A 27,275-nucleotide genomic window follows, 5' to 3' on the forward strand; every position below is an offset into this window, starting at 1 on the left:
GGTGGCGGCGGGGTCATGCCGGGGGCGCGGCGCTCCCTCGCCTCCCCCGTGGTCAGCGGTGTCCTCTGCCCCTGCGGGTCCCCGCAAGCACCGCCGGCAGAGGGCGGAGGGAGCAGCGGCGGCAGCGGCGGGTCCTGCGGGCGGTCGCTGTGCGAGGCCTCCGAGCAGGAGCGGCGGCTCCGCGCGCTGTTCCAGAAGCTCGACGTGAACCGCGACGGCGCGCTCTGCGTCCACGACCTGGCCGTGGGGCTGGGCCGCCTCGGGCTGCAGCGCTCCGAGTTGGACCTGCTGGTGAGCGGCGGGCGGCGGGGGCTGGACGGGCTCTGGTGCCGCGGTCCGGGGGAGAGGGAGGGTCGGGCTGCCCCCTCGGCTCCGTGGGGGTCTCGGGAGCGGGAAGTGGCTCTGGAGACCCTCCAGCTTTGCCTGGCCGAGGCAGCGGGGGCTCTGCGCGGAGCACGGCAGCACCCGCTTTCCATTACCGGCGTGTGCCCTGACCGAGATGGGACATTCCCTGTGTGATGTGACGACGCTGCTCCACTCCCCACGGAGCGGGGAGGCACCTCTGGGTACTCGCCTCGAAGCGACCCTGCCGACCTGCACACTGAGCCCGGAGGAGTCGGTTTACTCGCTCCCTGCAGGCACGTACAGTATTAACTGCCCGCAGTTAATAAGGTTGAAAATTTGTTGCTTGGACAGGAAGAAAACCGTAAAGGAAATGGCCTTTCTCCAGGTCCGAGGACAGGGCAGCTTGCATGCTGACTTAAACTAGTAAAAGATCCTTTAGAAGGGGTTCCTGCAGTCCGGAATTTTATTGCATCATCGCGTTTCCTCACATGAGTCCATCTGGCACAGTGTTGCTACTCAAGTTTGCTCAAGGTGGCTTATGCACGCCAGACTCGTTTGTTTGAAGGGGTTAGAAGTATCTTGAAGTGTAGGGAGGCTGCTGTGCTGTACAGTTTGCACATGGAGTGTATAAAAAGAAAAAAAACGTGCAGCACTGGCTTTCTCTTTCAGTATCAGAAGCCCTTTGTGGTCACACCGCTCTGTGTACACTGAGGGTTCTGGGCTCCAAGGTTCAACATGATTGTCCTCTATTTAACCATAATTAGTGCTATTTACATGTCTGTGAGAGCAATAGGCTTGTCCTCAGTGCTGCAGTTTGTCCCTGCCGAGTCTTTTGTAGTCTGTGTGCAGAGCCATAAAAAAAGCTCAGTATCACGTGAGGATGGGAGATAAACACATGAGTGCAGCCAGGGATGTGCCACGACACAGTGCCTAAGTCCTGCAGGAAGGAAGAAGAGTTTAACTTCTGAGTCACTGAAAAGATATTTAATTCAAGTGACATTTCATATTCTCTCCCTGTTCTGGGAGTGGCGCCTCAATTTGAGTGCTTTATCTGCATATGCCCATCCTTTCTAGAGTTTCTAGTTCCTCTCTAACTTTGAATTTCAACACCTTAGCTTCTAACATTTCTCTTTGGTTGCTGCTGTAAAATATGAAAATTCCTTGGCACTGTGGTCTCGTGAGCGGCTTAGTTTCTAAAATTAACACGACTGCCATGATGATTTTCTGCTGGGTAAATTTTAGCACTGAAATCTGACTGTACCACGTCAATCACCCGTGCATGCCCTGTGACACTGACCTGCAGCCATCCCTGGGGTACAGTCCCTTACCCCTGGCAAAGCTCCCTCACCTCCCAGAATGTTCTGTGTCACGCCCGCATGCCCGCCTGGGTTTGCATTCCCTGCTCTTCCCGTGCACGTTACTTGATCCAGCCTGACATTCTCCAGCCCTGGGAGGAAGCACCTTAAAAACAAACTGCGTTTTTGCTTCCCAGCAGAGAAGTTTCTTTGCTTTCCACGCCGTGGGAGCGGCAGAGAGGAACCGTTCTGCGGGGACTGGAACTCGCTGTGGAAGGGAAGCGCTGGCTGGATGCTGCTTAACAATCCTGTCTTTCTACTGAAGCCCTTGTCTGTCAGTATTGTTCCTCAGCCCTTTGCTTCCTCTGCCTCCTCTTCCTCTGCATGGGAAGTGGCTGGTTAGATGAATAGTGTGAGGACTGCCCCATCCCTGGAAGTGTCCAAGGCCAGGTTGGATGGAGCTCTGAGCAGCCTGGTCTGGTGAAAGGTGTCCCTGCCCATGGCAGGGGTTTGGAACTGAATGCTCTCTCTCCAACCCAAACCACTTAAGAGTTTGCAAAGCACTGTTTGTATGGCAGAGCATCCCCTTAGCAGGGTAAACCCCATCCTTTAAGAAAGAACGAGGATGCAGAGTCCAAAACTCTCTAGTTCCAGTTAAAAATGTGGGAACAGCCCTCGGAGAGCCGGCTGGAAAACTTCCGCCTAGTGCAGTTCTTAGGAAAATCAAATAAACTTCCTGTTTCCCAGGCAGTTCTATTAATAAGTCAGTCTTTTTTCTGCTCCATCCTTAGCTAATTATGGCACCTTGATGCTTAACTAATGTGAGGTCACGCTCAAGAAAAGTGCTTAATCAAGATAAAAAACCCTTTTGATGTATTGGGCCATGGTGTTTGGAGCCCAGTTTAGGCATAAATCACATGGACTGCCTGTGATTAGTAAATTACTTGGTGCATTTTATTTTTCCTTCCATTCAGCAGTACAGTTGACATGGGAGTTGCCTTCCAGCGTTTTGGGAGCAGATGGAGAAAACACTGGGCTGGTAATGTGAGGTTATCACCAATCTCAGCTGCGAGCTGCTAATCTCCCTGCGTCAGTAGGCTGAAGGTCCTTTGTGGTAACAATAAGTTTTGGGCTGAACTCGAAAAGAAAATGAGCAATATTTTGGCTCCTTCACTGCTTCAGAGTGCTTGCTGAGATAAAACCCTTTGTGGCATTCTTGGAAAATTGCTGCCTTCTGTTTTAGAGGTGGCCTTCTGTGGTGGGGGAGAGAAGGGGTTGTACTCAGATGTCCTCTGAGGTGGAATTTGCTTATGTAAACGGTGCTTTCTTCTTTTTTTTTTTTTTTTAACCCATGCTGTTATCTTTAAACCGTTTGACAAATACAGTGTGCCAGACCAGTGAGCCTTGTAACGAAATGTTTGTTTGCACTGGCCAGCATGAAGCAATCCACATACTTCACTTTGCTTGGGCAGTAAAGTGGTAATAACAATGTGAAGAATTTTTTTACAGCTGTTCTTGTTCTACTGTGTAAAGGGATAGTCTTTTACTGCTAAATTCTGTCTACTTCTGGAATGGTCAGTGTCCTGTTACTGCTGCTTTCTGACTTTTATATAGATTTATGGAACAGGAAATATGCACTTAATGGAAATATGGATAGTTGAGCCAGAACTGTGTTTTCTGCTCTGTATCTGGAGATGTCCTATTGTTGAAAGAATGTGTAATGGTAATATTTGTGTGTTTGCTAATATAACTGTTTTCCTACTGATCCTGATTAACTGCAGGGCTGGAGTGCCATTCTAAAAACTCATCTCTGCCGCTGAAGTTCCAGACAGTCTGAACTGGTGGAATTAATCACAGCTGCCTAGAGACACACTGAAGTGGTGAACTTTGTCTGCAGCTGCCTCTTCTGTGGTGGTGCTGAGCATCTTCTGCTGGATTAGTTCTCTCCACTGCAAGAAACAGAGCACACATGACCCTTGTCTCTTTTCAGTTCCACGTGTCCTGTTGCTCTGCCCTAATGATGATATCCTCCTTGGCCTTGTGATATTTTCCTCTCCCAAGTTAATATATGTGACTGCCTTTTGCTCCCTTGCTATCAGCTTCCCCATGGGAAACTACATCAGCTCCCATTCTGCTGAAATCTTTCATCGCTTCTTTCTTAGCCTGGTATCTCCTCTTTCATCTCAAGGTTCTGGCTGTCCAGACTCCCCCACAAGTTCTGTTGTTCCCTTTTCCCACGTACCAAAGAAGCAAAGCCACACTGCACTGTTCTGTTTGCTTTAGGCCTTTCCTCTGAACAACTTGGCTTTTTAAGTGTGTGGACTCTTCCAGCTGTACACGTGCCATTCTGGGATAACAGATCAGTTAGTTCTTTCGCAAGTGCTTCCATGGATGGATTGGGAAATTCCTTCTACTGTAACAGTTGCAAGCATAAAAATATTTAATCTCGTTTCTGATCAATACTTTATCTCCTGTCATGACGTCATTTAATTCTTCCTTTCAGGCTCTTTATTTCTGTAACTGTTTGACTCTCCAGAACTTTCGAGTACTCCGTGTTGCACCATGCACAATGTACTGGAATTCTCAGCAGCTGTAAGGGGCAAAAGGAGCAGGGACTCTTTCCTGTGTCATGCTTTCACCTGTTTCCCATTCACAGCCATCTGGAATTGGAGGACCTGAGTTTTTATTGTGTAACAGAAGTCTGTTTATGATAAAAAGAGCAGAATTCTAATACAGTTCTTTAATCTGGACTGGAATATCTCTTTAAACCTAAATACATTTAGATCTCACAATACAACTCCAAACCTATATGCATTTTTACATCTTCCTGGTTTGTGTGTCTTGAATCCTGCTGGGGCAGTTGTAGAGCTTTTAGCCAGGCTTTTGTAATTCATCCTGAAGGATTGAGCAACACAAGGGTGTATCAGACAAGCAAAGCACTGTTACAGATTGAAATTCCAGTTGATACCCTTCCTCCTGCTGCTTTCAGCAGTTATTTACCAACAGCTTCTCATCCACCCATCTCCTTACTAATCCCAAAGGACAAATGTGGATACCGTGAACCAGTTTAACACAGGATGAAACTGCTTTCAAAACCACATTAATTAACTCCACACACATTTATGAATAATGTTTATTAAAATAATAAGCACAATAGATCATATTTTGTGGGTCTGTAGCGACCAGAGGCCTGTTGCTGCTCTTTGTAAATTATGAAATGTGTGGTTTGATGGAGGCCCCGTTCTCATGCACTTGTGCAAGAGCAGAACTGTAGGTCAGTGATTTAGTTGTAGATAAAGCCTTCAGATCTGTGGTGAGTGGATGAGTTGGTGTGAATTTTGGGTCCTGTTACCTTCTCTGATTTAGGCTAATGACGCAAATGAACTCCTTGTAATCAATCACATGAGTTCTTGACAGCTGCTGAAAAGGCTTTGAGAAGAAATACAGGGGTTGGCTTTAGCACAAGAGAAACTTGTGGGCTCAGTGTTGGTTATAAATAGCCTTGGCCTACAGTGAGAGCCTTGGGCCAAGGGTGCATTGGGACAGGGAATGTCAGGGGACAAGGGCTGGCACCCTGCTGCCAGAGGTCCTGCAGGGACAGCAGGAGGAGGGAGGGGCTGGAGGGCAGGGAATCTCACACCTTCACGTGAAAGTCTTTTCTCAGTCTGGATCTCTGGCCATCAGCCCTGCCTTGGTGTGATTAATGTATGAAATGGGCAGTGTGTGTTCACCTCGTGTTCAAGGGGAGGTTGGAAGCCAATTTTTAGGTGCAAAGACATACAAGAGAAACTTGCTCTTGCATGTTTCCCTTGCATATAAACAAACAAACAAAATTACGGAGTAGGCAAGTGTTGCTTTACGTTCATGTACCTACAGGACCAGGTATATAACTCGAGGGATGTTTGTTCTTCCAGGATTGTTTTTGTCCAGCCTTGCAGCAAACTGGAGAAGCCTGGTGGTTCTCAGGCTTATTTAGAAGAGACCTTTGTCCTGTTTTCGCGGTGCAAACGACTGAAGGAAGCTGGCTGACCTTTGGGAGATGTAGGTGCCACTTTGACTGGAGCACATAAGTTTTAAATGTCAGTGTTGTGTAAGAGTGTCTCTTCTAGAAAGGCATCCTGCATGTCACCGGTGTGGCCTCATAGTGTTGCTTCCTGCAGGATGGTGTTTGTTCTGAACCCTGGAGGGAAGTGAATGCCTGTAGGAGCCCCAGTGAGTGAAATGAGACAACAAAACTGATCCAAGGCAGCTGAATGTGCCTGTGTAGAATATGCAGCAGTGCTTTGATCTTTTAAGGTGTGTTCTGTGGGGCATTCTTTAGTGACCAGAGCTCAATACCTTGGTAAGTAGTGGAAATGTCTCCTTATTCTCATACAACTGGATTATTAGAATCATTAATGTTAGAAAAGGCCTGCAAGATTAAGTTTAACCTTTGACAAACACCACCACTTTAACTAAACTTTAGCATTGAGTGCTATGTCCAGTTGTGTCTTGAACACCTCCAGGGACGGGGACTCCACCACCTCCCTGGGTAGCCCCTTCCAATGCCTGACCTCCCTTTCAGTGAAGAAATTCTTCCTGATGTCCAGCCTGAGCCTCCCCTGGCACAGCTTGTGGCCATTTCCACTTGTCCTGTCCCTGCTTGCCTGGGAGAAGAAGTCAACCCCCCACCTCTCAGGAAGTTGTCAGATTACTGAGATAACAGCAGGTAAAAAAACTCCAGACTTCAGGATACTTATTGTTTCTTTTAATTTTTATTTTTAAATTAATCTGGTTTAATATTGAACAGAACCCTTAAATGGTTGATGATAAGTTTTAATAAAATGACATCAAAATCATAATAAGGACTTGATCTCCTGTTTGAGAGCCCTAAAAAATGATGGTGCTGCAGCCCTGTGCTCTCAGCTGCACACAGTACAACATGATATGTTGTATCACGGAGGGAGGAGGAGAAGGGGGAGGGAGTTTTTTCCTACAGACCTACTTGTAGCAAATGGTAAATGAGTCTTTGTTCTTGTTCATGTCCTATGGCTATATTTGTCCCCCTGAATGTGGGACATGAGCACGGTTTAATGACGGCCCGGTCTTTGTCTCGGGTGGAGAAGCGTAGCTGTGATAACTGGTGTCCATGTGGGGAGACAGCAGAGATGTCTTAGTTTTTCCAGCTCATGTTGGGAGCTGCAGGGGAGCTTCTGGCAGCTAGAGTGGCTTACAGTGGGGAATTCTGCTCTAAGAGAAATTGCTGAAATTTTTAGATCATGAGCTGCTTGGAAAGGCAAAGCTGTTTGGTATGTGAACCTACATGGTTTAGCCTGAGGAGAACTGTGTGAGGGCAAGCCTGGGCCTGGGCTGCTGCAGGGCCATCGTTTCTCACTAGGTCTTTTCCTGTTTAATTGTCTGGTGCAGCAAGAAGTTAATTTTCTAATTTTGGAGTACTAAGGATGCCCTTAGTCTGTTGGTCTATCCCTGTTCCTCATATAATACGACCTTGGTGGAACTTGCTGTTCTGGGCAATGGCTGTGTGTTCCCCCTCCTTGGCCAGCTCTGTCTGTATTTCTGTACTTGGCTCTGGCCCCTGGATGCCTGAATGTATCAGCTGGGATAGTTAATTGCTTGTGCCAGGGTTCCTGTAATGAGGTGACCTGGGTTTCTTTGTAGTGTTCCCTGAGCTATACTGTGTCACCTTAATATATGAATCTACTTGAATGTCACCAGACAGTTTAATTATTTAAGCAGCAGTGGCCAAGACATTTAGATTTTGTGTCTTAAGAAGCACCATGCAGGCTTAACTTTGGCTCTCTAAAAAGTCTGAAGTATTCAATGTTTTCCTCTTTCAGAAATTCCATTTGAGAAGATAAGAGGTAATTGGTAGAGTCGTGGTGGCCCATCTCAGCTGGGAGGCTGGGTGCTGTCTGTGGGTGACACACACACACACTTGAGGGCAGCAGTGCTCCTTGGGGTGCTTCCAGGAGAGCTCCCAAAGGAGGTGAGTCACGGATGGTTCCTGCAGGGTCACCTGAGGAACCGGCGACTGCAGTGCCAGCTCTTCCTGTGCTGAGGAGGAGAAGGGTCACTGCTCCCAGCACAGCTCCCTTCCCTCTGCCCCCTTCTCTTTTTGCCCTCCCTCTCACATTTTTCACGTTAGCTCTTCATTGGTAACGAGGCTCACATGCTTGTGGGAGAATGCTGTGCATTTACTCAAAAAAGTCTTCTAGAAGCCATCTTAAAGCAAAAGTCTGAATTTCTGTCTGGTACTACCAGCCTGGAAAAGGCCTGTCTGAAAACTGGAGTTTTAGACTTAACAGGTACTGAGAATGTAGCCTGATGATGTGGCCGAAGAAGATACAACATAACTTGGGTTTGTGGCTTAAACAAAATTTCCCTCTGACAGCTTGTGGTACTAAGGAAAATAGTTTTAATTGAGCAAAACACATCACTCTCTTGCTCTTTCCCTTCTGTTTTGTCTCCATTTGGGTAGATTACAGAACTTTATTGTTGGTGTCTCCTCAGGCTATCTAATGACTATCCATTTTGGTGTGTAGGACTCCCAGGCCAGCTGCCACAGGCGCCTTCTGTCCCCAGTGACTGGTGTGCTGGCCCAGAGCCAGCGTTCAGATCAGCCCTCCTGCTTTTCTGCCTTAAACCCCAGGTTTGGATCATGCAAACAGCTGGAGTTGGAGGACTGCCTGTCTCCTAATGAAGCTGAGGTTGGGAAGGCTGTTTTACTGTGGCCTAGGTGTTCATGATTTCTTGAAAAAGTGAATTCTTGCTCCTCATATGTTCCTTTGTGTCACCCTTCAGGCTGGACTCACAGTATTTATTGCATCTTTTCTCTCGTGTGAATGATTGGCTTTGTGGTGGTGTTGGTAGGGTAATAATTCCCTACAAATTCCCTGTAGGAGAGCAGTTGTCTTGCCTCTAGCTATAATCATCCTGCTGTTACGAGGTTTATTATTCTGACCTAATAAAATTTCCCACTTGGTAAAATAATTTTTTTTCCTAAATATGATTAGAAAAGTCTGTCTGTTCTCAAGGAGCTGTGTGAATTAGTGTGGTGGCAGAATTCCTCTGAGGTTTCTTTTAGTGAGGACAGAGGCCAAGGAAGCATTGCTGAGTTTCTGCTATAATTGCACCCCAGGCATGTAATTTCTTGCACAAATTATTATTTTCCTATGAAATCTCTGCATGAGCAAAGGAAGATGGGATCCCTGCTGTGCACACACCACTTACATTAATACTGTTGCAGGGCAACAATTGCAGTAGTGTCAGGTAACATCAGCTGTTTAATGGGACCTCGTAAGTATTAAGTGACCACAGAGGACAAATCTCAAGTCCCACATGGGTGCTTTGCCTTCTGTATCGTGGCTTGTAGCTCTGTGAGTGGTGGGGCAGTTTGCCTGCAGCCACAGGCAGCTTGGATGCCCTTTCCACACTTTTTTGGACCCCATCCATGAGTAGCCTCAACTGGTTACCCCAGCAGAAAGCTCTGTAATTTTTGGCTGGTTTAATGAGGTTGTGAGAGGAGCAGGGGAGCAAGGTAAGCGCAGGGTTTATGTGGATGTGTGAGATGACTTGTTTTAGTGGCAGAAAGCTTCAGATTAGCTCACAGCTGCTTGTGAAACCACAGCCTTAGGCTAATAGGAGCTGATTTTGAAGAACCTTGCCCAGTTCAGAAAATCTGCTTTGTTCTTCTGGCTTGAGAGCATTAAAAACTTTCAAATGTCATCTTAAAGGATCTGATTCACTTTGTGTTAGAAAGCAGTTTAACTTTTGTGCTTGTAGTTGTGATGACTGGCAGCAGCTCAAGATAATGGAAGCATGACAAGAATTCCTCAGTCTTTTCTGCCTGGGCTTCTGACTGCATCCCAGCTAGAGCTGGACTGTGCCATTCCTTGGAGAGGGGCAGGGCTTTCCCACACCCCCATCCCAGTGTTACTGCCTCTGAATTTTTAAAATTTTTTTCTATGTGGTTAGTTTTTGGCATGGGTCAAGTTTTAAGATAAAAAACTTTGTTGCGTACTCTTTGTAGACCTTGTGATTAAAGAGCATTTTTTTCTTCCTAAGTAATTCTGGTGTATTTGCAAAAGAATTCTTTTTTAATGTGATGTCTGCTATGTACTTGTCTCTCACTTTTTCCATTACTCAGGTCGGTTACAGGAATTCAACTTCAGCAAGTTGCCAAACGTGATGTTTAGCGTTTTTCCTTTATTTGAAGATTGGCTACTTAAAGCTTGCAGACCTTCCAGATTTTGGATCTTAATTTCACATCTAATATCTGTATAACAGAAGTGTGCTGCAGTCTATCAGTTTCAAAAGTTAAAATCTGAAAACTGACGTCCTTTGCTCCCCGTGGATCTTGCTTTGCTATGGTGGGTAGGGAGGCCTGAGTGATGGAAGCTGTGATCTGTACTCATTTCCATGCATGTTAAAACCCCCAAACTTATGGAAAAGTCATAATAGTTTGGAAGTGAGGCATGCAGTGTCCTCTGTCTGTGGATGCAAAGAACCTGGGAATATGAAGTAAGATGGAAAATGTTGCTGGGTTCCTCCAGAGTGGGTTGACTCTTGTGGTGGGAGACCAATGTCCTCACCAGTGGAGGAGCAATTGCTGCTGGGGCAGCAGAGAGGAAAACGTGGCATTTCTTGCAGAAATCCAGGGAATATATTGGTATCTGTGCCTATATATTGATATCTACTCGTAGTCCTGCTCTGGCTGGTCCTAGCCTTGGCTGGGTGGTTCAGGGCTCGCCCAGCAGAGCTGGGCCTGTCCGGGTAAGCGCCGCTGGTTTAAGCGCAGCTCCTGCACAGATGAATGGCCGTAAACGCTGTGTGGGCGCGTCGCTGTGCTGCGCTGGGCGCCAAGGGAAGCAGCACAATGCAGCACCAAAGAGCTATTGTAGGCTCGGATGAGACTATAATAGACCAGGGAGCGACAGAGAGTGCAGTTGGAGGTTAATGCGGCTGTGGCTGGGCAAAGCCGGCTTCTCTCCGCACAACCATCTGCTGCCCTAACAAAGAGCCGCAGCCGAGGCTGCAGGCACGGGTACACGCATCCCTCGGACCATCCCGTTCCCTCGGGGCCGTGTGTTCCACGCTCGGGTTGGGTACCCGGCTGCCCTCCGTGCCCGCGGGCGCGCTCCTGTGCGGGCGGCCCGGGGCGCGCTCCCGGCCGGCTGCGCGCGCTGCCGTGCTCCGGAGCTCCGCAGCGTTGGGAGCGAGGATTGGCTGGGCACTGCTGCAGTGGGGACGCAGCCCGGGTGCTCAGCATCGCTGCTCAGCCTCCCCGCTCCCCTGCCGTGCCGCCGGGATGAGCCGGGACGCGCCGCTCCATTGGCAGCTCTGAGAAGCTCATCTTTAGCTTTGCCTCCCGAGCGCAGCGTCTCGGCTTCTCAGTCCAAGCCGTCTCCAAAGCTCAGCGTCTCTCGGCGTCTCCTTGCCAAGGGGGCTTGTGCTTTGTCTGTTACCATCAGATTTCTGAGGCTCTGGTACAATGAGCTACTTGTCAGGCCAGGCACGACTGCAGTAGCAGCAATTTCAAAAGGCAGGAAGCGTCCGCAGGAGCGGTCTGTAAAGAATTCTGAGCCTGTGGAGTCGCTGGGTTGAACCTCCCCGCTGGCTGCTGTGCCGATTCCCGTCTTGGGGGTGCTTGGTAGTGCAGTCACATCATCCTTGGCAGCGGGCAGCTCCCGAGCGCGCAGGGTTTCCCTGCCCGGGATGCTCTCTGGAGCAGCAATGCTGCAGACCCTGTGGCATTTTCTGTCTAGCTTCCTTCCCAGGGCCATATGCCAAGGTCCTGCAGATGAAAAAGAGGATGAGGCCAGAAACACCACCCCACTTCCAGGCCCCGGGGAGAAAGGGCCAAAGATGTTGGGGAAGACACAGGACAGAGGGACTGATCCCACTGAAAGGAGACCAACTATCCTACTGGTGGTTGGACCCGCAGAGCATTTTCCAAAGGTAATGGGACATCCAGGGGCCTGAGGAGGGGTTGGTGCACATGACAGCCGAGTGTGTGGTCTGTGGGAGAAGGGCTGTTGCAATTGGAGTGTGTGTGTGAATTTGGGGAGGGGGGAGAGGGACAGGAAAAAGGGTGTCTGTTAGAAAGGAAGGGGGGGCAGGGGAATGACCGAAGAGAGGAGGTGATCTAACCTTCCAAACATGATGTTCTGAGTGGGCAAAAAATGCTGTTTAGGGGCAAGAAGGAGTGTGTGGGGTCTCCAGGGTTCCTTAGCAACATGACTGAGAGGACAGGGAATGATAATGCAGGTTAATGGTGAATCCCACCCCTGCACTGGAGACCGGCAACGGATCGGATAGATCCTAAAACGTTCCTGAGTCAGTCTCTGGTAATTTGGCAAGCCTCTGGTAAAACTTGCATGTGCTGGGCAAATGAGTAACTGGCTGTATTATTTGAACGGCACAGCCCGGAAGAGAGTAAAGCCTGTCTCTGGGGAGCGGGTGGCACAAGGGAGAGACTAAAATCTGCGTGAGGATGGGAAGTTCCCAGGGGATGGGAGAGCAGGGAGGTGGTGGGGGCGCACAGTTGGCAAAGAATAAATGGTGAGGCTTTGTCTGGGGGGAGGTGAACAAAAGCTGCTTAGTTTAGTGCTGGGGCTTCCAGCACAGTGCTGGCCGACTGCAGTTCTAGTGTGTTATGATGGGGAGGGAATGCTGTCTGTCTCCCCTGAGGATGGTGCAGTCAGCTCTGACTACATGTGGTTTAAGACCAAGGGTGTGACCTGGGATTAGGGGAGAACGACTTGGGCATAACCCCTACTACAGGCGGGAGCTGGGGATGATGCTGAAGGGCTGCAAGGGTGTGTAACTTTCAGGATCCAGCTTATTTGACAGGGAATCAGGTGTGGTTGTTGCTGCAGGGTTTCTTTTTAAAATGGGGGACGTACAGGTTTAAGTTGTAGAGGAGCTTAATACCTATTCTGCTGCTGTTTTGAATGGAAACAGGACGGCATTTCTCATTCTGGGGAGCAGAAGCCACTCCCTGCTTGAATCAGACTGAAAAATCTGCAGGGACTTTTGCCTTCATGTCTATCCTTAGCAGTTAGCACTGTGCATCTCCTTCCAAAAAAGGAGCATGCGCGTCCTGAGAAGAGGAGGACTTTGGTGCACAGAGGTTGAAGAAGGACAGAGGCTCTGAACTGAAGTAGCTTGTGATGAAAGCCTTGCAAGTGTAGGGCTGAAAATCTCTGGTATCTTCTAGGGAACAACAGACCCTCAGTCAGGGAGAGTCCATCTGTTCACACCTAGAAATTAAGCTTTCTCTGAAAGCTGATACCAATCTCCTCTTTCCTGTGTGACCCTGGGAAGCTTTACTGCATAGGAACCCTAAAATTGGCTAATGGAGAAATACCTAGAGGATAAAGATGTGGTAAAATGGAGTTGTTGCATCTTAGGAAGTAACTGCCCATCTGCCAGGAGGTTGTGACTGTGTAATTTTAGCCTGCCCTGATTGTAAAGTAAAACACAGTGTAAAGCTCTTCTGTTGAGGATTATGCAGATATGTTTTACCTTGTAGTTCAGGCCGGCTAATGCTGCATCCAGCCACTGTGGCTCTGCTGATGGACAGCAACTTGTTAAGCTGCAATGACTTGTTTGTGCTTGATCAGATATCAGTGTTCTAATTACCTGTCTGAAGGAGAAGTGTTGGGAAAAGTCTCATACAGCCTTAGGGAGAGATAATAAACCACTGTGAGCAAACAGTATTATTTGGTGTTTACAGAAGATGTGGGGGCTTTTGTTCTCTGCCACTGGCTGGCTGTGACCTTGGGAGCAGTCTCTTGGCTGGTAGGCCACTTTGTTTTGTAAAAACACCTGTAACTACCTATTTGCTAAAAACACAAAAAATACGACACCTGATACTGGTGTTAAGGAATTGTCATGTATCAATAGACTTGAGAGGAGGGGCTTCCTGGCCTTGTCTCTTCAGTCTCCACTTGTCATTGGTGTGTTTCTCCTCAGAACCTTACCTGAAGGTAACGATTTCAACATGAGGCTGTTTCTGCAAATGTGGAAGAAAATGCTGATTGCTGATGTGTTGTGTTTGCCCCGGATGTGTGTACACAGGAGAGACGTATAATCTGCCCCTGATGTCACTATCTGGACTTGTATCTTTGGATCTGCGTGTTGTCAGTGGAACAGGTCACCTGTCCTGGTTACCTTTGTGTCAAAGACTGCGTAGTGTTGTCTGCTGTCCCTGGTCTCTGTCCTTTCCCTTGCAAAGCTTTGGCTGGCTGCACCTCTTTACTCTCCTGGGGTCTCTTAAATTATTAACTCCCCTCCTTCATACTCTCTGTGTTTTTGAGGACTTTCTGTACTGTCCAATTAATTATAAGCTAGTTTCTAGAAATTAGAGGAGACCAAGTCAGCAGAACCCAGTGAAACCTTCGAGCAATAGGGCTGGGGCCCAGGAAGCTGTTTTGCCTCTGAAGGAGGATGTTATGTGACTGTGACGCTCGCTGGCACTTGATATTTTTAGAGACTTTTTTTTTAGCAAAGTAAATTCAAAATTAAACAGCGTACTTTGCTGCTCCTTGTATGGCTGCATCTTTCCATCCTTTGGGAGGTACGTTCTGGAGCTGATGTAGTAAATCAGTGATGAAGCAGATGCCTAGAAGAGTACAAATGACTTGGAAAGGTTAGTGTTGGAATGGCAGGGTATGGAAACTGGTAACTCGTGCAGATTTAAAGAAGAACCAAATCCTATAAATAAAATGAAAATGAGTTGGCAGCTTCCTCGATGACAAGAACAGTGAGCTGTGAAGGTAGACAAACCCAGATACTGCTCCCTTTAGTAGAGGATATCAGCCAGGCTGGCTCTACATCACCCAAAAATGGCCTCATTGGCAGAATTGGTGGCTGGAAGAAGTATCAGGGAGGAGTGACCTTATTTGGTGCTCTGTGCCCTGTCCTTGGTTTGATCAGGAATAGACAGTGCTAATGAGGGATGTACTGTTCGTAGCTCATGCCTGAAGCCCTGGGCTGGGTGTGCTGCCCACAGGGGCTGGGGGAGCAGGACCAGCTCTGTGTGTGCTAAGACTTGAGCAGTGACCCCATGCTAATGTCCCAGAAGTGCTGATCCCTGCAGCCTTGGAGAGCTGCCTGGCTTTTGAGTACTTCCAGCTTTACCAGGATTTTTTTAGGTGAAATCTAAAAACTTCTTAATGCTTGTTTAAGCTCCCTTTGTCATTATAACCTGAATTGCTGGTATAAACTTCATTCGTAATCTGTCTCTCCTTCTTAGCTTGCTGTCCTGTAATTAATACCCTGCTTAAAATCAGCTTTAACCTCATTAGCTTTCTCCTTTCCTATGACGTAGGTAGTAGGGCTTTTTTTCCTAAAATGTGCCGATTTTGCCTTTTGTCTCTAGCTGCCAACTCCAAACAGAGTTCCTTAGGAAAATCTGCATCATGTTGGCATAGCAACTGAGCTGCCAAGCAGCTATTATAGTGATGCTTGGCAACTCGTGGGAAGGACTGCTGAGGATCTTGAGGCTTTGTGGAGCAAATCTGAGTTAGATTTGTTCACTTAGTACCTGTTGCTGGGGAGGGAGCTGCTCTGCTCTCCTCGGTCAGGCTGCTGAAGGTGTTTGGTGCTGGTCAGTAGTTGGGGGGGATGTAGCATTGGGGTGCTGCTTGCAGTAAGAGTGGTGGGAAGGCTGGGGTGTGCTGTTGGCGTGCATGCAGTGAGCTGCTGCAGCTGATCTTTAAGAGGATCTGGAGTCCCTGAGAAGATCTTGTTTTCGTGTGGAGAGACGTCAGCAGGGAGTAGGTTAAGCCTGGTTAGGTAACATGGCAGCGGTGCCATGGTTGGTGAGGTGCCTAAGAGAGGGCAGAGGAGACTGTAGGCCACAACTCTCAAGGGTACTGAGTCCCTGTGGGTCATGATCCATTAAGCTTTAAAAAAAAAAAATCCTTGAAATAAAGCCCCAGATTAAATATTCCCAGTTTGTGTGATTGACATGCAGCTCCACAAACAACTCATTACAGACCTTGGCTTTGCTTTAAAGAACAAAATACCACGGTAAAGACGTAAGAGCCCCCTGTGCATGGGGGCCTGAGGAGGGGAGTGCTGGTTGGACTTTGCTCTGCCAAACAGGCTGTTTGAACACAGCAAACACCAGAAAATGTTGTTGTGTCCGCAGTGGTGGCGAAAGCTGTTATCTGGGCTGGCTTGAACCAGTTCAGCAAACACACTGTGTTACTTCTGGTGCAGACAGGATTAGAGTTTGGGTTAGGGGCTATGGCTTTCTGCATCTTCTCTGTGTGATAGCTTCTCTCTGATAAATATCAAGACTATAACTTTATTTTACAATTCACATTAGCAATCAGTAATTCTGTCCTGAGCGGTGTTGTTACGCTCTGGTACTCTCTCTGGTGAGCTTGGTGTTATCCCATACATCAAACTCCACTAAATGCTCAGAAACCTGTAATTGTATCTGCATTAAATGGTGCTTGTGCCACCCTCCCTCCAGCCTGGCTTGCTCCTAATGAGACCTCAGGAACTCGCTTGCAAAGTAGTTAAATTGTCAAGGGTAGAAGCTGGAAAATGTTGTTCTGCCCGTGCCACTTCTCTTAGCACAGATCTGACTGCAATGTTTAATTGTGGTTGGAAGAGGAGGGAAAATATTAAGCTGGTGTAACTGCTGTGTGGATGCTTAGCTAGGAGGCTTAGAAACAGCTGGGGCTGTTTTGAAGCCTACCCTTGATTTGGGTGATTTTTCTGTGTATTTGGCACAATGACAAACCTCCACAGGCTTTATTGCTGCTGTGTTAGTAACACTGGAGTGCTGCAGAGGGGAGAGATCTTGGTGTGCAGGGGTTGCCTGTTCCTAGCTGACACAAGTGGTTTTAGGAGAACTTGCAACAAAGCCAATCAACTCTGGTAGAGCAAAGTAACCTTGTAAAAGTGGAATTTCAAGACTGTTTCTTTAACTGGATATCCTAAACGTGTATGAAGGCAGTAAGTGGCTGGCATCCTGCTGTTTACTGTGTTTTAGAAGAACTTTCTGGAAGACAATGAGAGTTCTCCTATGTTGCATGGTGGGAAAGGTTATGATCAAGACTGATCCTTACTGTGCTGCCTGTATAAATCACCACAGAGGAGAGAACAGGATCAGGAAGGACTGATGGGGATGTCAGGAACAGCAAGCAAGTGTCCTGGCCCTTGGCCAAAGCCTCTTGAGCTAAGAGGGACACCCAGTAAGAGTTAACTGGTGGTGAGTGTGATGTAAGGGTTCTGGGTTAATGGGAGTCAGGTGTTGAGCAATGGGAGCAGCTCACATGGCTGCTCTGTGTCAGATGGGTGGGACTGTACAGCCCCGGCTTCCCTTTTAAGTAGAAGGGCAGGGCTTGTGCAGCCAATCCCACCAGAGCCAGCCTCGCTCATAGGCATGTGTCATGAGACTTGCTGGTATTTCCTTTCCACTACGCACTGAAATTAGCTGAGGGGAATCATTCAGTTTTACTTCCCTTCCTTCCCGGTGGGTCTGAGCAGGGCAGCTGAGTCTGGGGCTCAGAAAGATGCTCTGCCTCTGTCTGTACGTGCCGGTGCTCGGGGAGACGGAGTTTGAATACTTTGAGTCGAAGGGGCTGCCGGCCGAACTCAAATCCATCTTCCGCCTCAGCCTCTTCATTCCTTCCCAGGAGTTCTCCACCTACCGCCAGTGGAAGCAGGTATGGCCCCGAGGGAGGAATGGGAGGGAGAGAGTGATGGAGGGGTGGTCTCTACACCCCGAGTGGCTGATTGGAAAGGGGGAGAAGTCTGTGATGACTCTGTTGTAATAACTGAGTTCAGCATGGACACACTTCTCATGGCCCTTGGCAGGGATTGCTGAAGCAGCGTAGAGTGGACTTTTTTCTTTCTCGTTCTTTTGTTCTGAATTGGGTGAGATCTCGGTGCCTTCAAGACTTTAAACCAGCTGATTTGATGTGAGTTAAATAGAGAAAGGGGTTTTCCAAATTACAGAGTGTTCTGCTTCAACTGGTCTGCTCAGATACGTTTCCACATCCTCTTCCTTTTCCTTGTTCTTGCATCCTGCCTCCCTTCTGACAGGAGGTGTGTAATGTAGTGTCAGCTCAAGCTGGTGAAGGAGAGCAGGTTTGTGCTGTGAGCAGGAGAGCGGGTCCATGTGAGTGACTCAGCCAGAGGTGGGTGGGCTGAGCTGGAGGAGACTGTGCAAGAACCTTTTGCTTCGGAAGGGAGATGCACTAAATCCATCCTGTCGCTACTTCTTTTGCATGACCAGACTGTAAGCCCAGAGAGCTGATTATTGATCAGCAAAGCTGGGGAGGCTTTTTATACCTTTGTGCAGAGACATAGATGGGATGCTGGAAGCTGGGAAATGTGTAAGGTCCTGTGACTGTGCAGGTCACCACAGGAACTTCTGTGGCCAAAATAGCTGTCAGTGACCAGATTTCATATTTGCTGTTAGGGGCGAAGAGCTGCAGGCAGGTATTTGTTCACATCTCTGGAGAAGATGCTTGGCTTTCCCACCCCCCTCACACGTGTGTTGTGGGTTACTGTCGGTCAGGCCTATGGTGTCTTTGCTCTGTGATTGTGGGGGAGGAAGGTGAGCAGAGCAAAACTTTTATTGCCTGTGGTCTCTGATCACTCCTGGCACCTCTCTGCGGTTGTTAGGGTGTGCTGAGAGAGCAGGAGCAGTTGCACAGTCACATCTCTCTTACAGGGCCTCCGAATTATTAATGCCTGTCAACTGTTTGGGGGTTGCCAGTGAGAGGGGAAGCCCTGATTCAGCTGTTCAAGCCCAGTGTGCTGACAGGCAAGGGGTGTTGGTCTATATTTAGCCCACAAGTTGAATGTGAGGTCGTATCTGAACTTTACAACAGTCATATGATAAATGGCAGGTTGGGAATACTGGGCATACCTTGAAGGTCAGGGCAGCTGGGACAGCACTTTCTTATTTAAGGTTCAGAAAGTGATTAGGAATAATCCTCATAGCATTAAGGCTAAAGAGACAGGACTTAGTGGGTGAGAGAGTTTTAATAGCAAATTATTTAGTATTGAAGTAATTTAAAATGGCATTGAAACAAAGACTTAAGGCTTACGAAGGGGACTGGTGGTCATAGAGTGAGGAGATATCACAGTAAGCTTAGGTTTGCTTATTACCTTTGAAGCCTGAATATTGAACGAAATATCGGTGAATGGAGGGTTAACCCAGTGTTTGATCTCAGCTCAGAGCTTCCTTGACAACCCATTTGCTCTTAACATAAATGTTACAAGCATTGAAACAAAACTTTGGGTGATGCAGTGGACTGAATCATACTTCATTTAGTGTTGCTCACTGATTGATGTTGAAAAAGACTTAAAAGCTGTCAAAGGCAAGTGACTGAACAAGAAGGGAAATAGGAACTCCCTGAGCCACATTCTTGCAGTCTGGAGATCACCTCTCCTGTCATGCAGCCATATGCCCTTACATAGGGCAGTCCATGGGCTGTTGCCTCATGCTGCAGTGAGTTAATTAGTCATTTACCCTGTCCTAGATGTCTGGCACAGTTTGATCTTGATTTTAGTTTTGTCCTACTAAGAACCTTTTCTTGCTCTATATGCATCTCATGGAAAGTTGTGTAATTAAAGCAAATAGCTTCAGGGTGCCTAAACCAGTTCACAGGGGTTTTTATCTTTGACTGTGTTCACTAGAGCTGGACAGGCTTTTGCTGGTTGGAATTAGTTATTGCCAGAGGGAGCTTACTTCTCTAAGGATCATAGCAGGCAAGAAATTCCTTCTGTTCAGTTTTTTTTTTATTACCTCGAGTTCTGTGATTCACTTTTAATGCAAATCTGTTGCCTCATACTTAGTTCAAGAACCTTCACAAGGGCTTTGTAAGGTGTTAAGATACAGTCCTGAGATTAGACACACTACACTAGCAGCATGTCCCTGATAAAAGCATGAGGCATTCTGCCTGCATAGTGAACTTTGGAAGACAGCTGGAATCAGGTGACTTTTCTATGCTACTGCTTTGCTCAAATTTCTTTGAGGAATTATAATTCTGTCATTGACTTTCTGGAGGAAAAGTCAAAGTCATGTAGGAAAAGATCTTTAAATATGGTAGAAGAAAGGGCTGACCTGTCTGAATGAACAAAGGGACTGACAGGTTTTTACTGTTTTCTGAACAGAAAATTGTGAAGGCTGGAGACAAGGACCTGGATGGACAGCTGGATTTTGAGGAATTTGTTCACTATCTCCAAGACCATGAAAAGAAGCTGAGACTGGTCTTCAAGAGTTTGGATAAAAAGAATGATGGTGAGTATGCTCATGAATGGACTAAGTGCCTGTGTTAGCTTGTCATACATGTACCTGAGCTCACTGGCTGATCTTTGCAGGCCGCATCGACGCCCAGGAGATTGTACAGTCTCTGCGGGACCTGGGAGTCAAGATCTCTGAACAGCAGGCTGAGAAAATACTCAAGAGGTGAAGATTCCATTGTTTTTTCTGTTTTATGTTGAGGGGGTTAGAAAGAAATGTAGGGATGTGGAACACCTATCTCTTTTTACCCTGTACACACTTTCCAATTACTTCAGCTCCTCCCTTTTTTTCCTATTACTTTTAATTTTGATTTTCCCCCATGAATTGACATAATAAAGTCATAATGCTTTATGGAGAGTTACTGTCAGAGTCTCTCCCTGACCTGTTGAGGGGAAGTGCTTGTATCTGAGCTATTTGCATCCCTGTCTGATTGTCCTGCTGCCCTGAGCTTGCTGCTTTGGAGAGGGACCGTGCAGTTGCTCTTTGGAAATGCCGAGTGCTTTATGCATGTGGCACTAACATGTTAACAACCACTTATTTGTGCTGTTTTTTCCTCTTTTTTTCCTCTGCTACCTTCCCTCTGTCTGTTTGCCTGTGTGTCAGAATAAGGACGGGACACTTCTGGGGTCCTGTCACCTAGTAAGTATAATTTTCCCTTTAGTGTTAGTTATGTCTCTGACTTTGATAAGAGGGGGTCCAACTACTGCTGTGGGCTGGTTAGAAGGGAGAGAGAGGGGAGGAAAGAGAGCCCTCTCTGTCTGGTGAATAGAAGATTTCCTAGCCTTGTCTTGTGTCTTTTTAGAAGTCTTTTAGTAGTTGCTTTGCAAAGCTTTTTTTGGTGTAAGCCTGAATAATCAAAGGGAAGGGGAGGAGGAATTTGTCACCCAGTGGGACCCTGTACTCATCTGATGATAAATCTTTTTAGCATGGATAAAAATGGGACGATGACAATTGATTGGAATGAGTGGCGAGACTATCACCTGCTGCACCCAGTGGAGAACATTCCTGAAATCATCCTGTACTGGAAGCACTCCACGGTAAGAAATGATTCCTCTGCAGCAAGTCTTGGTCTCTGCCCAGCTTCTTGTTCCCCAGGAGCTGCTATCACAGTCCCTATCTTTCTCTTCATGGTTCATAGCTGCCCTGTAGCCCTGGAAGCTCAATTGCTTCCTGTCCTGTGGTCTTGCCAACTATCACTGGCACAGCTGGAGGCACAAGTGATAACTGCATGTTCTTCAGGGGGGTGAGGGTGTTCTCTTGGCAGCTCTGAGAGCTCCTGCCACTGGCCAGCCCTGACTGGTTCAGGACCTGTTAAAACTAGAAACTGATTCCACAGGCAGCCATCCTTCCTGGGGATATTTCTGTGTGTGAATAGTAGGTAATGAGGCTTAACTGGCTGCGAGCTTGGAAGATTCCAGAAAGGTCCAGCCTTTTTGCCATGCAGCTGCCTGCAGCTAGTTGGTTTGTTCCTAACCACGATCCATGGTATTTTGATGCAGACAAATGTTCAGCAGTTGCCAGGTTCTTGGACAGAAATCTTCCTCCTGTGACATGTTGTGTACCAGTGGCAGCTCCTGTGGCCAGACACAGCAGTTAACGGCTGTAGATAAGCTGTTGACTTGGAATAAGCATATCCAGAACTTCAACACTTTGCACTGACAAAGAGCAGTAAAACTTTGGCAAAATCACTGCTGATGAAGCATTTCTCAACACCTTCTACTTTTGCAGATCTTTGATGTAGGAGAGAACTTGACTGTCCCTGATGAGTTCACAGTGGAAGAGAGGCAGACAGGGATGTGGTGGAGACACCTGGTTGCAGGTGGAGGTGCAGGTGCCGTGTCCAGAACCTGTACAGCTCCCTTGGACCGCTTGAAAGTGCTCATGCAGGTATGATGGAGCAGTTCCACTTTGTTTGAATACCTGAGCAGATTCCTTTAATATTCATGGATGCCTAGGAGATGATAATGTTCATCAGCACAGTACAGCACTGTGGCCAGGGTTAACTTCTTATATTGCCATTTTTGAAAGCGTTTTGGATTATTTGAGTGATGGAAGCCATGTTAAAAAGTTATTCTTCATTGACTAGAAAAAATACAGAGAATCTTTTGAGAGGTAGACATGTAAAAACTGTCAGTAGTTACAGCTTTGTGGAAAAGCTGGGGTTTGGTGAAACAAGTTCAAGTCCTGTGTTCACTTGAGAGACCCCTGAGGCCATGAGAGTTGAAGTGGATGTGGTGTTCATTTGGCAGAGCTTGTACTCAGTATTAGAAAAGAGTTAGAAGATCTTGATTTTAGCCTGCTTTGTCACTGCACCTGCTCGTGAACCAGCTGAGAAGTTGATGGGTAGTTGATATTAAGTTAGGTATGGGAAAAAAACAGCCTATTTAACCTTTCCTCCCATTCCAGAGGGGAGATATTGATTAGATTCGTTAGTTAACGGTAGACTTGGCAAAAAAGAAAAGAATCTTGCTTTCCCATTGTAGTAGTTATCTGGGAGGGATTAAAGCCTTGGCAAATCTCTGGATAAATAAAAAAGCGCCCTTTTGTCCCTGGATTACGGAAAAACGTGGGGCTGTCGTAATCGGGACTGGAACTAATCCAGGCTTGCTTCTCTCTGCCAGGTCCATGCCTCCCGCAGTAACAACATGTGCATCATCGGCGGGTTCACTCAGATGATCCGGGAGGGTGGGCCGAGGTCACTGTGGCGAGGGAACGGCATCAACGTGCTCAAGATCGCACCCGAATCGGCCATCAAGTTCATGGCCTATGAGCAGGTGAGTGAAAGGGCACAGACAAGTCTGGCTGCAGAAGGGCAGTCTTAGAAGAAGGAGGTGATTGAGATAGGTCACGGAGCCTTAATGTCTGTCTGTTCTGGCTTCTGCAGATCAAGCGGTTCATTGGTACTGACCAGGAGATGCTGAGGATCCACGAGCGGCTCTTGGCTGGTTCTCTGGCTGGGGCCATTGCACAGAGCAGCATCTACCCCATGGAGGTGAGGAAGGATAGCCCAGCCCAGGGGGGCTTGTGTCAAGGGCAGGGATGGGAAAACGTGGGTAGAACACCAGCACTGTGATAATTGATGAGTTCTTGGAGGTGATATCAAGTGCTGCTGTCAGGACACTGCTGTTGTCCTGGCTCTCTGTGCTCTTAATGACATTGTCTGTACGTTTGTCTCCTGCTGATTCTCCTTTAGGCCTTAATTCTTGTATTTATTCTTAGTATTTATTCTTGTCTCCCAGGTTCTGAAAACACGAATGGCTCTAAGGAAGACAGGACAATATTCGGGCATGTTGGACTGTGCCAAAAACATCCTTAAAAAGGAAGGAATGTCTGCCTTCTACAAAGGCTACATCCCCAACATGCTTGGAATCATTCCATATGCTGGTATTGACCTGGCAGTCTATGAGGTATGAACCCTTCAAACTAACAATTATTATATTATGTTACATTATATATTATTGTTAACTTGTTATAGGGCTGTGCTGCTTGTGTGGCTTTATCACTGTCACACCTGTCAGTCACTACAGGACTTTAAGTAATTTATCAAGGCTTTCCTGATCAGCCTTATGGGGCACAAATGGATTTCTTTTTTTTACCCCAAATGGCCTAAAAGATAATCCAATACAATGATTCTACTTCATAAACCATAGTCAACATCGTGCACGGTCACTTGTTTCTTTTCATGAGAAAATTGCAGCAGCAAAGTAAAAAAGGGATTTTCCCCGGGACACTACAGTAACAGAAGCTTAAAAAGATTTGAGAAGCCCTGTGCTTCTGGCTGAGCTTGCACGTAGCTTCCTGGGCCTTTAAGCTGGATCTTCTATGAAATGTGATATTCTTTTGATTGTTTCTCACTGCTGACTTTGGGCTTGTTCCTTCCAGACACTAAAGAACACCTGGTTGCAGCGCTATGCCGTCAACAGTGCCGACCCCGGGGTCTTTGTCCTGCTGGCCTGTGGCACCATCTCCAGTACCTGTGGACAGCTTGCCAGTTACCCACTGGCTCTCGTGAGGACACGCATGCAGGCCCAAGGTGAGAATTTACTGGGAGCAGTAGGAACCCCTGGCATGGTTTCTAAGCAGGGTAAAGGTTCTCTAGTGTAAATATTGTGACAACAGCCTCAGCTGGGCCCGTGCAGCTGAGCCCTGGGCTGTTTGTGATGCTGCAAGTGGACTTTGTCCTTCCCTTCAACAACTGGGGCCAAGGACTTCCAGGACAGAGGTTCTGTTTTGCTTAGGTCAGGAGTTTTGGCTAAGGGTGTCTGTACAGCAGTTTGAGAAAATAGTGGTGATGTGCAGCGTGACCGTGGTGTGCTGAGAAGTTAATGTTGTCCCCCACAAAGCACCTTTGCTCTGTGAACATCTGGAAGCATGTGACCCAGAATTGCTCTTAACATGTTTTCACCACCTAGGCTGCGTTATTTATTGTGTCTTTCCCTGTTGCAGCTTCAGTGGAGGGTGCTCCCGAGGTGACAATGAGGGGACTGTTCAAACACATCCTGAAGACAGAGGGAGCGTTTGGGCTTTACCGGGGTCTGGCGCCGAACTTCATGAAGGTGATCCCAGCTGTGAGCATCAGCTACGTGGTGTATGAGAACTTGAAGATGACTCTGGGCGTGGATTCACGGTGACCAGGAGATGCTGAGGACTCTGAACTCTGAAATCTTGGGATGCGATCCCAAGACGTATAAGCCATCTCTCATTCTGTGAATGTGTCGACACTAAGCTGACTAAGCAAAGCTGTGAAATCCCAGATTGTTTGTGAGTCAGTAAGGGGGAGGGGAGGATCTGGTGTCCTTTACCATCTTGCTACTCAGAGCTCCACATAAACCATCACGTGGTCCTTTTTGTTGGGCCTTTGGGAGACCAGGAGGTGAACTCCTGAGAGAATCTTAGGGCAGGAGTTGCTGAGGTCAGTTCCCAGCAGTATGACAGAGTAGCAAAGATCTGGGTTACAGGTCTGCCCTCAGCCTGTTGCCTGTACAGAGCTGTTTGCCTATGGATGAGCACCTTCTGACTTGCTGAAAGAGCTTCTTTTTCCATTCAGAGAGCTGCTTTTTCCATTCAGTTGTTTAACTTCCTACCCATTGTTTAAATTTGTACAAACCTTGTGTAGGAGCTGCTGCCACACCGGGCTTGTTATAATGTTTACAAATATTCCTTTGGGTAGGAGACATTCATGTTCTGCTTCCAAGACTTGACATGAAATGTAATTTTGATCTATACTGGTTTGGAGGGCTGGTGGGCAGTGGTTTATCCAGTCAGGCTGAAGGTTGCTTAAGCCAGCCTGATGAAGAATTAGAATTATTTATTTTTTATAGGTTTAAGTGTGTCTCATAAACCCACTAACAAGATGCACTTACTAACAGAAGCAGCAGACTAGAGCCTGCATGCCTGTATCCTTTGCATGCTGGGATTGGCTTGTCTTATACTCAGCAGGGGCTTGGGAAGGGGAAGGCAGGAGGGCCCTGGGCTGACCAGCACCGTGATGCATGGCTTTAGTGAACAAACACAATATTTCACAGCTCCTGTGCAGTTGTGCTCCCAGCACGACGTGAGAGCCCCTGTGCAGCGTTGCATGGACCTCTCAATTCCATTCTGCCTGGTGCCAAGGAGAGCTGTTGGGCCTTTTCCAAACCCCGTGCCTACGCTGCTATTTCTCTCTTTAGACCTCTTGGTAGATGGATGTTCAGGTTTCCGTGGGTGCCCCAAGTCAGGAATGTGGGAAGGGGTGTTAGGGAGAGGGGCTGGTTGTCACTGGGAGAGGTGGGCTTTCAGTCCTGAAGACATGCTTGCTTGTCTTTCAAAGGGTGCTTTTCACAAGGCTAAGGGAAAGAGATGGCTTTAAAATTTCTCTGACTGCATTATGGGCTGCTTTAGTTAATAGGATCCGACTTCTGAGGCCTGGAAGATCCTCATTCAACTTTTCATTTTGGGCAAAATGGACCAGCGTTGCATTCCACTGTTTTACTGCTTAAAGCATATTTATTTTGTATTTATTTGAACAGAGTTATGTCAGACTATTTTTATAGACTTGTTTAAATATTGTTACTGTGCTTATATTTCTCCTGTTTTAAAAAGTTCTCTATTAGTTCTCTCACATCACACAGCTGAGTCGTGGGGAGGGACGCTAAAGTCACTCGTGTACCTTCCCTGTGGGGCTTGAGCTGCCTTTCCCACATCTGGGGTTGTTGCTGAAGGACCTCAGCCCAGAGAAATTCTGTAGCAAGAAGCCATAGGAGAGAAGGGAGCAGGTGAGGAAGCAGAAGCTTGGGGAGAGGGTGCACTGTGAGGCTTGCCTTAGTTTGGAATTGCCTCTGTGCGTGGCTGAAAGGCTTTGGGTGGATGGCTGAAGTTGGGAAGTAGAAGGTCTGTGTATGTTGGATGTCACAACAGCTAACTAAGAGCAATTTGGGGAATTTTTAGGTGAGGGGGGAGGAGAGAAATCTCAGGGACTAAAGACAATACACATTTCCAGAGAGGTGGAAGGAAACTTGCACTTGGACATGAGCTGAATCAGTGCTTTGAGGCTGAATCAGAAGACCCTGCTGCAGAGTGAGTGCTCATCACATGCAGGACACTGTGGAGATGTGTGTGAGAAATTGGAGAAGGATTTGCTAGCGCTCAGCAGCTGCTTTTTTTTTGGACAGATTTTGGTGGTTCATGGAGTGTCTCCCAGGTGAGGCTCTGCCTTAACTCTCAGTGCTGTCAATAGCAGCCACTTGGAAATCTAACCAATCTGGATTAGTGATGATTTTTTTCCACCCCCCTCTTCCTGAGACCTGTCATAAATTCTGCAGTGGCTCCTTCCTACCAGTGTGGCCTAATGAGAATATGAATATCAGAATGCAAAAATCAATGCAAAATGACAACCATCTTTGTAGCTGTAACCACAAATTGTTATAATGCAAATCTAACTCGGATTCTTCATGTAGGGAACAGTCTGCTAATAAAGGTCTGTTAAAGAGATACTGTGTGTCTGCATCTCTTTCCTGCTGTGGTTTTGTGATGATGTTTGTGGCCAGACTTTTCCTGGGATAATTCTCACCAAGGTCACCAACGCTGGGAAGGATTCTCCCTTTGAGGACCTGGGAGGACAGAATTCTTAAATGCAAAGACAGCAAGACCAAGGCTAATGCTGGTGGTGATGAGTCAGGGATGTTCAGACCCTGTTTACCTGTCTCTGAGTGTTGCTGGACTTTGCTCATCTCTGCAGTATCCATAACACGCTGTTCAGAGAAGTAAATTTCCCAGAAAAACTGAAAGCTCTGCAGTCCAATTATCCCCTTGGAAGAACCTGGCTTACAGGGTTCTCAAAATAAAGGCTTTGTACAATTTTTTTCTTAAATAACAAC

At 47.2% G+C, this 27,275-nt stretch overlaps 1 protein-coding gene across 6 annotated transcripts; it reads left to right on the forward strand.

Annotated features, from left to right (window-relative positions):
* On the forward strand, window positions 1-26,891 carry SLC25A25 (solute carrier family 25 member 25). 6 transcript variants are annotated; one of them, XM_032708006.1, is made up of 11 exons: window positions 3,213-4,232; window positions 19,791-19,917; window positions 19,998-20,085; window positions 20,524-20,559; window positions 20,846-20,957; window positions 21,649-21,807; window positions 22,542-22,694; window positions 22,805-22,912; window positions 23,160-23,327; window positions 23,803-23,953; window positions 24,367-26,891. In XM_032708006.1, exons 1-11 carry the CDS (start codon window positions 4,203-4,205, stop codon window positions 24,549-24,551), a joined length of 1,317 nt encoding a protein of 438 aa, XP_032563897.1. In that variant the 5' UTR covers window positions 3,213-4,202; the 3' UTR covers window positions 24,552-26,891. The 6 variants fall into 6 exon arrangements, with proteins under 6 accessions (XP_032563892.1, XP_032563897.1, XP_032563891.1 ...); XM_032708000.1 differs by lacking the exon at window positions 3,213-4,232 and adding an exon at window positions 11,350-11,597; XM_032708004.1 differs by lacking the exon at window positions 3,213-4,232 and adding an exon at window positions 16,175-17,329.
* The last annotated feature ends 384 nt before the right edge of the window (window positions 26,892-27,275 follow it).

This window comes from Chiroxiphia lanceolata, chromosome 21, assembly GCF_009829145.1.
Source record: "Chiroxiphia lanceolata isolate bChiLan1 chromosome 21, bChiLan1.pri, whole genome shotgun sequence".
NCBI classification, from domain to species: domain Eukaryota; kingdom Metazoa; phylum Chordata; class Aves; order Passeriformes; family Pipridae; genus Chiroxiphia; species Chiroxiphia lanceolata.

Bases quoted from the DNA above. Each gene is read 5' to 3' on its own strand.
- SLC25A25 (XM_032708000.1), top strand. From the start codon at position 11,355: ATGCTCTCTGGAGCAGCAATGCTGCAGACCCTGTGGCATTTTCTGTCT. The intron at 20,958-21,648 runs GTAAGAAATGAT...CTACTTTTGCAG, and splicing joins TGTACTGGAAGCACTCCACG to ATCTTTGATGTAGGAGAGAA. The intron at 22,913-23,159 runs GTGAGGAAGGAT...CTTGTCTCCCAG, and splicing joins GCAGCATCTACCCCATGGAG to GTTCTGAAAACACGAATGGC.